This window comes from Thamnophis sirtalis, unplaced genomic scaffold (assembly GCF_051295495.1).
Source record: "Thamnophis sirtalis isolate CommonGarterSnake01/CBP01778 unplaced genomic scaffold, rThaSir2_p1.2 scaffold_2, whole genome shotgun sequence".
Classification (NCBI taxonomy): Eukaryota; Metazoa; Chordata; class Lepidosauria; order Squamata; family Natricidae; genus Thamnophis; species Thamnophis sirtalis.
Window position 1 is genome coordinate 94,666,658 of NW_028261382.1, and position 13,565 is coordinate 94,680,222.

At 45.3% G+C, this 13,565-nt stretch overlaps 1 protein-coding gene across 10 annotated transcripts in view; it reads right to left on the reverse strand.

Annotated features, from left to right (window-relative positions):
• GRAMD1B (GRAM domain containing 1B) overlaps positions 1-13,565 on the reverse strand; it is a 204,896-nt gene that overhangs the window by 10,114 nt on the left and 181,217 nt on the right. For 9 of the 10 annotated variants that reach the window (XM_087706401.1, XM_087706399.1, XM_087706398.1 and 6 more), the window contains 3 exons: positions 11,947-12,054; positions 10,316-10,433; positions 5,868-8,774 (listed from right to left, as the gene is read on the reverse strand). In XM_087706401.1, the coding sequence (XP_087562527.1) occupies positions 8,685-8,774; positions 10,316-10,433; positions 11,947-12,054 (316 nt within the window). In that variant the 3' untranslated portion in view covers positions 5,868-8,684. Of the gene's footprint in view, positions 1-5,867; positions 8,775-10,315; positions 10,434-11,946; positions 12,055-13,565 lie in introns of those variants that run through there. The other variant, XM_087706400.1, reaches the window with a different exon arrangement.

Genomic DNA, 13,565 nt, shown 5'->3' on the forward strand with positions numbered 1-13,565 from the left:
TAGACAACCCAGGGTCTTTATGTCCACTAGATGGCGCTGGTAGACTTCTGAAATTCAATTGATAGATATCTCAGCACCTGATTTGGAAAAATTTTAATCATGTTTCCAATGCTGTGAATTTGGCAGATGGGACCTCCCCCCCCCCCCCCCCAAAAGATTTTTAGGAACTTAAATTGGGTGAGAAAGTTGGCAGGAGGAAAACAGTGATTGGCTAGAATTTACTTGTGTATACATTTTTAAACCACAGATTATTTTAAATGCCTTTTTTTTTTTGCATCCGACGTTAAAGAACAAGAGGTACCGTATTTTTCGGAGTATAAGACAAACTGGAGTATAAGACGCACCAAGATTTTGAAGAGGCAATTTTTTTTAAAAAAAAAAAGGTTTTGCACTCTGCAGACCTCCCAAAAATGGCCCATTTTTCACCAAAACGGACCCATTTTTTGTCAAAAAAAGGGCATGCATAGCCTTTAGGAGGCTTATAGAGTGCTGGGGGCTGGGGGCAAAAATGGCCTGTTTTTCGCTCATTTCTACCATCCCCAGCCCCCAGGAGCACTCTAGAAGCCTGCTAAAGGCTATGGACGGCTATTTTGGTGAAGGGGACGGGGTTTCGGGAGGTCAAAAATGCTGTATTCAGCGTATAAGATGCACCCAGATTTTCACTCTTTTTTTAGGGAAAAGGGGGAGTGTTATACTCCCCAAAATACGGTACTTTCAAGTCTAGAGTGTTCTACGCAGAGGTGGTATTCAGCTGGATCGGATTGGTTTGCCCAAACCAGTAGTGGAAATCCTGGTTCTATGTAGTCCTATTTAAGTCACGTTTTTGAGGCCGAATGCATGTGCGGAAGGCACATGCATGATGCAAAGCACATGCGCATAAGGACGGGCACATACGCAGAAGTGGTACATGTGCCCGTGAAGTGATAGTAACAAAATGTGAAACACACCACTGGTTTTACTGCTTTCTCTAGACCAGGGGTATCCGACTTCAGACTTGGAGACTTCAACTCCCAGAATTCCTCATGCGGGCTGGGGAATTCTGGGAGCTGAAGTCCACAAGCCTTAATAGTTGCCAAGTTTGGAGATTGCCTATCGTAAGGTTGGGGGTGAGCAGTAGTGTGTTCATCCTGGTCTCCTTCATGTGTTAAGGCAGAAACAATATCTTCCAGTAATAATTGTTGATAAAATCTTTGACTGGGGTCAACTTTACCTATGCACGTTTTTCTCTTACAGGAATGGGGCAGTGCTTGGTCTCCATTTGAAAAGGGACTTGTTAATTCAGCTTGATAGATAAGCTTCCCTTATGGTAGTTATAGTAGAGGGCTGCAGTGGCTCAGTGGCTAAGACTTGTAGATCAGAAAGGTTGACAGTTTGGTGGTTCGAATCCCTAGCACCGCGTAATGGAGTGAGCTCCTGTTACTTTTCCCAGCTTCTGCCAACCTAGCAGGTCAAAAGCATGTAAAAAATGCAAGTAGAAAAATAGGAACCACCTTTGGTGGGAAGGGAACAGCGTTCCATGCACCTTCGGTGTTTAGTCATGCTGGCCACATGACCACAGAGACGTCTTCAGAGAGCACTGGCTCTTTGGCTTAGAAATGGAGATGATCACCGCCCCCTAGAGTCGGGAATGACTGGCACATATGTGCGAGGGGAACCTTTACCCTTATGGTAGTTAAAATGCCAGTCATTTTAATTGACTCTTCAGTCATCACATGCCACATTCCCATACAGAATGGGAATACAAAAATCTATTTCAAAGAGATGTAGGTGCAGTTGACGTAGCTATGAAAAACAGGGCTAAATCAATCTTATTTTCAAGGTGTGCTTCATCATTAGTGACTGTTAATGAGCTCTGGGATTCAGGTGGAGGATTAAAACTCAAGGCCTTTGGCAAATCTAGCTTTTGATCATAATGGCTTTGCGTGTGTCTACATCGGGGACGTAGTGGCTCAGTGGCTAAGAGGTTGAGCTGGTCGATCAGAAAGGTCGGCAGTTTGGCAGTTCGAATCCCTAGCGCCGCGTAACGGAGTAAGCTCCCCTTACTTGTCCCAGCTTCTGCCAACCTAGCAGTTCAAAAGCACGTAAAAAATGCAAGTAGAAAAATAGGAGCCATGTTTAGGGGGAAGATAACGGCGTTCTGTGCGGCTTCGGCATTTAGTCATGCCAGCCACATGACCACGGAGACGTCTTCGGACAACGCTGGCTCTTCGGCTTTGAAACAGAGATGAGCACCGCCCCCTAGAGTTGGGAACAACTAGCACTAGAACCTTTACCTTTTAAACATCTACTGCAGGGTGGAGACAAACTCACCTTTGTGGTAATGTCAGGATGGGTAAATCTGTGATCCTACAACTCATACAGTTGCCATCTCTTAGCCATGCCACACGGAGCTGGTGAGAACCAAAACTTGGGAAAAAATCATAGATTCGTCACCATTTCTCCCAAGTTCATTTCTTTCAAAAACAAACTTGCGTGTTGACATTAGGGGAAGTGCACTTCCTAATCTACTCTAGTCGTGTACTTGGGGGGGGGGGGGGCTGCCCAACCTTGGCCTAACTTGAATATCTATGGACTTCCAATTCCCAGAATTCCCCAGCCAGCCGTTACTGAGTGGGGAATTCTGGGAGTTGAAGTCCAGAAGTCTTCTAGTGGCCAAGATTAGGCAGGCCTGTTAAGAGTCCTTTTTCAGACTTATAGTGGCAACAAAGGATATTATTCTCAAAGAGACAATAATTCTGAAACTCGGGAAGTTTTTTTTTCCAGAGGTCAATGCTTCCTAATTTTACTTGCTTCCATAACTTAAGACAAGACTTTAGGAGATCGGTCTTCCAAAATAGCAGATCACTCTTGTCTGTGTATCAACCCACCGAAGAAGACACTTGGTTAAAATGATTTTGCCTCTAAGGGAGAACGCCTTAAAACCAGGCGTAGAGAGACTGTAGAAAGAGGCAACAGGAAAACAAGGACATAACGAGAGGACCGACAACAATAAAAATAAAAGTAATAAAACCAACGACACCTACTGTCTTCTGTTCATTATATTTTATTCATACTTTAATTCCATTTCTTTTTTTGTTTTCCTAGCTACTTTACATTAAGATTTTGGCTTTGTAGCCTGAATAACTCCTAGCTTCTATCAACTCAAGCTTGTGGTGGCTGATAATTTTCTGTTTCTGTTTTTTCATTTTTATTTTTGTAATCAACTTATATGAGACCTCGCGCACAGCGCAAAGTTTAGTATAGATACAGACTCGCACAGACAGATCCTATGCATACGCTCACTTGCGCACACAACCTCACACACGCGTACACACAATGGGGAGGGGGGTTGTGGAGAGAGAGAGAGAGAGAGAGAGAGATCTTTAGCATGTGGCCTGGCTCCAGAATGATGCTGTTAATGGTCCCAGATCCTTCCACCTGTAATGAATGCAGGGAAGGTGGGATGGGAAATATTACTTGGCCTTCTGTCCAGTCCCTTTATAGGTTTCCTGTTTTTTTGGGGGAAAAAATCTTCCTCTCTTTCGTAGCTGGAGAAAAGGGGCAGCTTAAGAATACGAGTCGTGGGGAACCAAAATGCCATGCTTAAGAGGAGAAAAAAAGGGGGAAGAGGAGAAACGGATGGATGCCCATCATCATCCTTATCATGCAGGGAATCATCTTGAGATGGCTACTTGTTCCTGTTTTGGAGCTGAAATGATTGGGAATTGAGTTGAGCTCCCCCCAACTCTGCCCCCAAAGACCTCAGAATCACTAGGAGAATATCGACCCATGGAGAAACGGAGCATCCCCTGCTACTCCCAAGTGGAAATCTGAAGTTGAGAGGCCTGTCCTTCAAACTTTACCACACCCTGACTGACCAAAGTAAAATGAGGTAATGTAAACATGGAGAATCACCCAGCGTCACCATCGCCGCCGTCATTGTCATGGCAGCTGTGGTCAAAAGAGGAGCAGCAGAATTGAGGGGGATAAAGAAAGGAGAACTTGCCTCCCACGTTTACCACTTCGGAACGCTCCGTGGGCCAGAAGATGAAACTCTTGGCAATAGCAATAGCAATAGCAGTAGACTTATATACCGCTTCATAGGCCTTTCAGGCCTCTCTAAGCGGTTTACAGAGAGTCAGCATATTGCCCCCAACAATCTGGGTCCTCATTTTACCCACCTCGGAAGGATGGAAGGCTGAGTCAACCCAGCGTTAAGTTCAGGCCACTTGAAAGGGCAAAGATCGTAGAGAAGCCAACGTCCCATGTAGCTGTTTTCAAAAAAGCGGGGTGGGGGGTAAAGGAGAAGGTGTTCTCCACAAGAAGGGTGTGTGTGTGGCTGCAGGTGAACAGTTAACCCTCTCGTTTGGCTGATGAATGGCACAAGAAGAAGAGTCTAGGGATGAATGGCACAAGAAGGAGAGTCGCATGTGTGCTTCCACCAGCATGAGCCAGAGAGCAGAGCATGAGGGACACCTTCAAGAAGAAAGCATGGGCACGAGGAAACGGGAGAACCACGCCAGAACATTGATCGTTAGGGAGTTTGAAGGTATCACCAAGACCTTCTGAAGTCTGCAGGTCCCAAACTGCCAGTTCTCTCAACAGAAGAAGTCCCTCTGGTTACCTCTCGTGCGCTCTGCTACAAAATCAAGGAGCCAACGATGGATTTTATGGATCGACTGTTGCAGGAGCCGAAGGGGACGGTCAGCTATGTTCAAAATGAAAAACCCAGGACTTCACAACCTAGAAACCAAAACTGGAAGTGGAGAAAGAAGACTGCAGAAACTATATCCAGATACCAAGTGTCCCTCAACAAAGCTTACCAGAGTGCAATGCATAGTCATATATTTTTAAAAAAACAACAACAAGGGGCTCCATTTGTTGACCACAACTCTGATCACGAGAAGGGTGGATGACACACGAAGAGCATGAAGAGAAGCCCGAGAAAAATTGAGAGGAAGAATCAGGTCCCTTCCACACACATATTATGTGTTTCCTGGATAATAGCAAAACTCCATTTTAATCCTGCCCTATAAATTAAGCGAAATCCAACTTTCTCAACTCCAATTTAATCCTGCATATAAATTAAGCAAAATCCAACTTTCCCCTAGGTGTATTTAACATCGGGAAGATCTCCTACTACACCTTTAACTCTGTTTCCGAACGGAACAAACAACAGTTTAGGCTGATGGGCAAAACTCTTGAGGGATTGAAAGCAATGCAGCTGCCCCTCCTCACCCCCCCCCCCCAAAGAGAGTTTTGAGACTTTTCTGGAACAAATAAAGGAGGGGGGGAGAGAGAGAATGCATTTTGTTGGGGTGAGTCTGTTAACGCTTGGTTATGAAATGGCCACGAATTCCCAAGTTCTCTTCCCAAAATAATAATAATAATAATAATAATAATATCAAGCAAAATAAAAAGGCTACACGAAACGGTTTTCTTCAGTCTGCCCTGCAAACCATTGTGACCCCCCCACCCTTTCAAAGTAAATAATGTTTTTTTGTTTTTGTTTTAAATAACAGTAATTCACAACACCCTCGGTTAAGTCTTCGGGAAGCCAACTCACGATCGCTCTTCCCTTCCCTTCGTACGGGGGACTTCTATCATGTTGAATGAAAAACTCTGGTGCCCTAACCCCCCCCCCCCAAAATGATTGTGTTCATGAAGAAAAGATTCCAGGACCGAAAGACAAGCAGCAAATAGTTCCCCCAAAGATTGCCAATCAGCAGAATGAGTTTATATATAGATAGATAGATATGCAAATAAATTAACCTATGAAACCCTCCCGCAGGTTAAGTGACCCAAGTTTATTGTCAAACATCTTCTCAGCTGCCCCCTTTTCTCCCACTGGGGACCACCAAGCCATTCTGACTTCCTAAAAAAGAATCTTTTATTTTTGACGACGGAAATATTCGTCTCTGGTAGTGCTTATCTCTTGCCAGTTAGCCCAGCCAGCTAGCAAAAATGGAAAGCGAAACAAGGCCAAATGCAGGAGGGGGGAAAAAATCAAAAGCCTTTCCTGCTTCTTCTCCAATTGGAGCATGTGTGAAAAATAAAATTTTTAAAAAAATATGCACAACTCAATTTCATTCACGTCCAACCTGCGGAGCGTTTGCTCCCGGGGTAAAATCCAGCCGCTTGGATGCCAAAGGATGCCAAAGTTTGCGTTTGTGTGAACCGAGACGCTGGAAACAAGGAGAACATCTGGATGTGGGCTCTGCCTTGGGCTGACTGCTTGTCTGTCTGGTCTTGAGGTTCTCCTGTGGCACCTCTACCGGTCAGTCAAGGAGAAGATTGGGGTTGGCTAAGGTTTGTTCCTTTTTATCTTTCGATGGTTGTGTAGAGAGAAGATGCCAATTTTCATCACAAAAAAGGCCCAATTCAGATAAAAGATTCATGCCAAGTATGAGTTCTCTTCCTGGCTCAATAACCTACATAGAAACAATATCCTGATCGCAGTTGACAAAGAGGATGATATATGGTGCAGATCAGTTAAAACACTGTTAGGCACCATCCAGAGGGAGCCTGAAAGAGGGAAATCTCTTTTTAGTCCTTTCCTGGAAATCTCTAGTTTTACACTAGAAAGCGGAGTGAATCCACTGCTCAACTTTGGCGTTCTAGGACGGGGGTCTCCAACCTTGGGAACTTTAAACCTGGCGGACTTCAACTCCCAGAATTCCCCAGCCAGCTTTGAGCCACCCAGGATTCTGGGAATTGAAGTCCGCCACGACTTAAAGTTGCCAAGGTTGGAGACCCCTGCTCTAGGGAAGTATGGCCTCTTGAATGATAAAACTGACCTCCCGCCCACAAATCAAGTTCTTCGGTTTGCTTCATTCCGAATTAGAGAAACATTTGCTTTGACCAAATCCACGAAAAAGAAAAGAAAAGAAAAGCATCATCGTTTGGTGGAATCCTAGCTCTTTCAAGCGATATGTATTTTTTTTTTCTTCCCAAGGAAAAATCCTAAAAAAATAAATCGTCTTTGTATTTCCTTGTTTGCAGCTCAGCCAACAGATGTTTTCATGTCTGTGTTTTGTGGAGCTCCCACGCTCTCACCGCTAGGGACCACCAAGAAGGACTTTCTTTAAAGCAGGGGAAGTCCAACCGTAGCAACTTTTAAGACTCGCACACTGGTGGACTTTAGTTCCCAGAATTCTCCAGCCAACATGGAATACTGGCTAAGGAATGCTGGGAGTTGAAGTCCATAAGCCTTAAAAGTTGCCAAGTTTGGACAGCCTGGCTTTAAAGAATGAAAATGCATCCTTGCATTTGAAATCAGCTGCTGAAGAGGAAAGGGAGTTCGCATCACGCAGCTGCTGAATGTACGTTCAGGAGTGTCCTTCCAAGTTTTTACAAGAGGTTGGTGTGAATGCATGGTGCCTTGCCATGGCTGAAGCTGACAGGCCCAGCAACGCAAAAAGCCCATCTCTCGCTACGAATAGCAAAATTATTTCTCCTTACGCTTCTCCCCCAACTCTCCGTCTCGACACGGGTACAACAAGAAACAAGATGGCTTCAATAAATAAAGACGATTCGGGACAAAGACTTCGACGCAGACATTTTTTAAACCCCTTGCTGAGCTGAGGCATATTCCTGGATTGCAGCTCAATCTGTTGTTGCCTTTTTATTTTTGCTGTGCACATTTACACATGAGAAGCTCCCTAGATGTGGGTCTCCATGGGTATCTCTGCAAGTACAGATAGCCCTTTAAGCAGAGCAACCACTCTCTCGAGTAACTACTTGAAGCTGCAACGGTCAAAGGATGCAACGACCGCCAGAGAAGATGCCGTCAAGCTGAAACAAGGACCAAAATGTGACTCAAGGAAGGCCAGCCGTGGCAACTTCACAACCTGCGGACTTCAACTCCCAGAATTCCTGAGCCAGGATTCCGGGAGTCGAAGTCCGCAGGTCGCAAATTTTGCCATCGTTGGCCACAAAATGATGGCAAAACTCATCCTTCAGCAAAAGGGAGTTAGCACCTGAGTGAGCTGCGCACAAGGCCCTTCCACGCACTCACGCACAACCGCTTCCTGTCTTATCTCCTCAAACAAACTCATCCCGTTGCACGCCGGGGGGGAGGGGGGGCGTGCTCTCCGCCGAAGTAGCAGCGTGGGCAGGGGGGGGCGGGGAAGCCTGTGCCAAGTCCACTTGCCAACGAAAGAGAAATCCCGCCAAGGGAACCCTGGGTGGAAAACAAGCAACAATGCTCTGTTTTGGCAGCCGGCTCGAAGAATTCGCCAACCGCATTCTTGCCGAGAAAAATAACACAACAGTTCACCCATGCCAGAACAAATAGGCCATTTGTGCCAAGACTAGTTAAGGAGCAGCTCCAATGGCGGGCTTCATGGCTTCCTACGTCTTCCCCACTCCTGCCCAAGAGAGGCAGACAAATAAAGAGCCAGGAAAATGCCTAGAAAGATGCATGAATCCAGGAGGGCCAAGAAGGGATTTTCCCACAATGCCTCAGTGCCGGAAAAGCCCAACTCCTCCATCGCATTCTGGCCCTTCCTTGGCGATGTTCCCGGTTTCACGTTCCAGTGCTGCTGGAGTTCCGTTCGGCACCGTGATTCTCTCCTCGCGACGCCAGCGGGTTCCTTTCCTCTGTAAAAATCTGGAGATGATGAATATATATATTTATCTATATATTCATTCTCTATGTACATATATTGCACGCAATCCTCTGGCCACGTGTGTCTCCCCGCCTGCTAGTAGAACTGCTTCCGTTTCTCATCGGACTTGGACCGATGTTCGCGAGAGCCGATGCCTTTCTGAAGGTTGGTGAGGGAATCCTTCATCTGTAAAGCAAAGACGCCATCTTGGAAACGGCAAAGCAGGCGGCCTGGGAGGCTGATGCTCAAAACTCTAGCAGATTTAGGCAGGGGTGGGGTTGAAAATTTTTTATCAACTGGTTCTCTGCTTGCTTGCTGGGTGGGCATGGCTATAGGCGTGACCCGACAAAAGCGCGGACAACAAAAGCGCGCTGACAAAACCCCGCCGACAAAACCGTGGTGCTAAAACCGCGACGTCAACAACGCACCGACAACAGCGCGCCGACAATAGCGCGCCGACAGAAGCGCGATTTAAGTTAAGGTAAGGGTTAGGGTCAGGCTCAGGGTTAGGTTTAGGATTAGGGTTAGGTTTAGAGCGCGCTTCTGTCAGCACGCTGTTGTTGGCGCGCTTCAGCGCTCATTCGTCGGCGTGGTTTAGAACTCGCGGTTTTGTCATCGCGGTTTAGTCGGGCGCGCTTTTGTTGGGCGCGCTTTTGTCGGTGAGCCGGCTATAGGGGCATGGCCTTGTCGGCTTCCTGCACCATGCCAGGAGCGGGGGGGGGGCGTTTTTGCCCTCTTCAAGCTCCGGAGGCTTTCCTTGAGCCTCTGCGAGGGTGGAAACAGCCTCCCCGGGTTTTAGAGGCCCCCCGGAGGCCAGAAATGGGCCCATTTCCGGACTTCTAGTACTTCCAGTGGGCCCATTTTTCACCCTTCCAGAGACTCCATACAGGCCCTGCATCTGGCATCCAAAACGGGATGTGTGGGGACTCCTGGAAGGGGTGGGATGTAGTGGGAGGAGTCAGCCAGTCCTTGTAAGTAACGGTTCGGCGAACCAGATTAAAATTAACATCCGGTTTGCCTGAACCAGTCCGAACCGGCTGAATCTCACCCCTGGATTTATGGCAGAACCCACCTGGCTCCCAGATCATCCGATGCCTCCATTAAGTATGGAGGCAAAAGTAAATAAAATAGGGCCAGATCTTGAATTAGGAAATAGAGGTGGGTTGTTGTTTTTTAATATCCATTCCATAAGGATACCTGAAGGCGTGGTGAGGAGATGAAGGGATTGACTGGAGAGGCCAGGGTTCAATCCTCTCTTAGAATTTACTAGTGATCTCGCCTTACTTAGTACCTCTCAACCCTACCGACCTAATGCAATTGCTATTGAGAGGATAAAGCAAAGGATAATCTCGTAGATGAGATACAATTTAGAAGGAAGACTGGACGTAAATGGCCATGCATGAAAGATCAAGTCCACACATTGAATGTCTAGTTAATCTGATTTATTCCTACTCATGCCTATGCATAGGAATATTCTTAACTAACAGTTAGCACCTGCTAGGAGTTAGATGAGGATCAATGGAATTCAAGGGGGATTGGGTTTAGTTCGCTTGTGACTACGTAAGGATTCTAAGCTGATGCCTATTTTGACTCCACCCCCAAGTTCTGCCACTCCTTCACCTACGTAAATGGAAGAAATCAAAACAACGGGCCAGCTATTTCACTTGCCTTGCCTTCAGCCTGCCCACAACCTGTGGCTTCTCCCCTAGGGTGGAGGTAGCTCTCACCTGATCTAAGAGAACCACGGATGATTTGATGATCTCTCGCCATTTTTGGAGCTCTGTGTCGTGATATTTCTGCTGGGACTCTAATAACTGTGCCCACTCCGTCTGAGATTGGGGTAACCTGTGGAGACCGAGGAGCAAAGAGAGAAATGAAAGCACTTGAAGCCAGCACTTGGGACCCTTCCTTACAAACCAACTTTTCCCCGGCATTATAGGGCAGAGTATCTTGCATGCCAACGTGAGCTCTGTGAGGACACCCAGGTGGGTAAATGGGTTTAATCTGTTCTGGCCTGCCAGCAGATTCGGACAGTGAGGAGGTTGGGGAGGAACACCGGCCAGTCCTGGAGTCTGGGGAAGGCTCTGAGGAGGGCTCTGTGTCAGAGGCAGAGAGGGGGCTAGAGCCGTCTGACAGTTATCAGCTGCCTTCAGAGTCAGACATCAGTGAGGCAGAAGAACAGCTGGAGCCTGTTCCCAGTGTGCGCATGCGCAGAGTTGCCAGACGAAGGGAACAGCTAAAGAACAGGGGTCATCTTGGGAGTAAGGCCACAGGTGGACAATGAACCTTTTATTTCCTATAGGAAATAAAAGAGGAGCGAAAGGGGAGTGGAGTTTGCAGGAGACAATTAGTTTGCTTAATTAGTTTGTGACTCTCCGAGACTCCTTGCCAAGTTCTGCAGAGATCGCCCTGTCAGCTCTCCAAGACAGATAAGAAAAAGAGAGAAAGAAAGAAAAAGAGAGAAAGAAAGAAAAAGAGAGAAAGAAAGAAAAATAGAGAAAGAAAGAAAAAGAGAGAAAGAAAGAAAATAGCAAGGGAGGGAGGGAAGGAAGAGAAAAAAGGAAAGAAGGGAAAGAAGAAAGGAAGAGAAAGAGAGAGAAAGAAAGAAAGGAAAGAAAGAAAGAGGGAGGGAGAAGGAAGGCAGGAAAGGAAGAGAAAGAGGGGGAGAGAAGAAATAAAAAGAAAAAGAGAGAAAAAGAGAGAAAGAAAAAAGCAAGGAAGGGAGGGAAGGAAGAGAAAAAAGGAAGAAAGGAAAGAAGAAAGGAAAGAGAAAGAGGGAGAGAGAGAAGAAAGAAAGAAAAAGAAAGAAAAAAAGAGAAAGAAAGAAAAAGAGAGAAAGAAAGAAAAAGAGAGAAAGAAAGAAAAAGAGAGAAAGAAAGAAAAAGAGAGAAAGAAATAAAATAGCAAGGGAGGGGGGAAGGAAGAGAAAAAAGGAAAGAAGGGAAAGAAGAAAGAAAGAGAAAGAGGGAGAAAGAAAGAAAGGAAAGAAAGAAAGAGGGAGGGAGAAGGAAGGCAGGAAAGGAAGAGAAAGGGGGAGAGAAGGAATAAAAAGAAAAAGAGAGAAAAAGAGAAAGAAAAAAGCAAGGAAGGGAGGGAGGGAAGAGAAAAAAGGAAGAAAGGGAAAGAAGAAAGAAAGAGAGAGAGAGAGGAAGGAAGGAAGGAAAGAAAGAAAGAAAGAAAGAAAGAAAGAAAGAAAGAAAGAAAGAAAGAAAGAAAGAAAGAAAGAAAGACAGACAGACAGACAGACAGACAGACAGACAGACAGACAGACATGGTGAGTCTCCGTGTATACCGAACGTAGTTAAGTCATTCTCAGCTTGTCAGCCACAGGGCGCAATCCTCCGCCTGCATCTCTTACCTTTCCTGTAAGCGGAGCCCCTGCCAGGCGGTCAACGTCTGAGTGGTGTATTCCAACATCCACAGCTTGTAGAACAGCAACATATTAAGGATGACCAAAAGCACCAAACTGGGGGGAAATGAAGAGGAGGGGGGGGGGAAGAATTATTGACATGCAGCAGCCATTCTTGTTCCCTTCTTTCATCATCATCATTATTATTATTTTTCCTTTCATGGCTGCAATGAAGACACTCAAGAGGGGCTTCCACAATAAAGCACCGGCCATTTTGCATCACAAAAACACAACCCCTGAAAGCATGGCTCAAATCATAAAATAAGGAATAAAAAAAGCGATCAGCGCGGATGGCGGCATTGATGATGGAAAGGGTCTCCGGAACCGTTCTGTTTCTCATGGTTTCCTGAAGCTTCACCAAATTTGGGGAGTGGGCAGGAGTTGTTTCATACCAATTGGCACAGTTACAACAGACACAAGGACTGTTTTTTCCCCGAATGGCATCACTCTGCTAAACAACTAATTCCCACAACATGGTCAATAATTGACTAAGACTGGATTGCTATTCTTCTTCTCTTCCTTCCTAGTATCTACCTCTCCCCACTTAGGACTATAACCATGTTGCTTGTATCTTTCAATTTATATTGTTTTTATTTGCTTCCTAGTACGATTTGATAGCTTATGAGTAACTTTGGCTATCACTAAGTGTTGTATCTTTTTATTCTTGATGAATGTATTTTTATTCTCCTAATGTACACTGAGAGCATCTGCACCAAAGACAAATTCCTTGTGTGTCCAATCACACTTGGCCAATAAAGAATTCTATTCTGTATTCTATTCTATTCTGTATTCTATTCTATTCTGTATTCTATTCTATTCTGTATTCTATTCTATTCTGTATTCTATTCTATTCTGTATTCTATTCTATTCTGTATTCTATTCTATTCTATTTCATTGTTCTGCTCTGTTCTGCTTTATTCTATTCTATTCTACTGCTCTGCTCTATTCTATTCTATTCTATTGTTCTGCTTTATTCTATTCTATTCTATTCTATTGTTCTGCTCTGCTCTGCTCTGCTCTATTCTATTCTATTCTATTCTATTGAGAATGCAAGCTCTAAGGATTCATGCCATGGAGTATTTGAAAATCTGTGAGAATGTAGCCATGGCTCTGGTAAGGAGAAGGAAGAAGTGCTAATCCATAGCTTCTTCCTAACTTCTCCTTAAAGGTTGCTGGAACTCCCGAAAGCTTGTCAGAATTACACTCTATTGTAGTCTCCAAAACAGGAATGGGCAACAACGACAAATTTACGAGGTGGGTAAAATGAGGACCCAGATTGTTGGGGGCAATAAGCTGATTCTGTAAACCACTTAGAGAGGGCTGTAAAGCACTGTGAAGTGGTATATAAGTCTAAGCACTATTGCTATTTCCTTCCTTCCTTCCTTCCTTCCTTTCCTTTCCTTTCCTTTCCTTCCTTTCCTTTCCTTCCTTCCTTCCATCCCAGTGGTTAGAAAGCAGTATTGCAGGCTAATTCTGCCAATTGTCGGTAGTTCAATCCTGACTGGCTCAAGGTTGATTCATCCTTCCATCCTTCCAAGGTGGGTAAAATGAGGACCCAGATTGTTGGG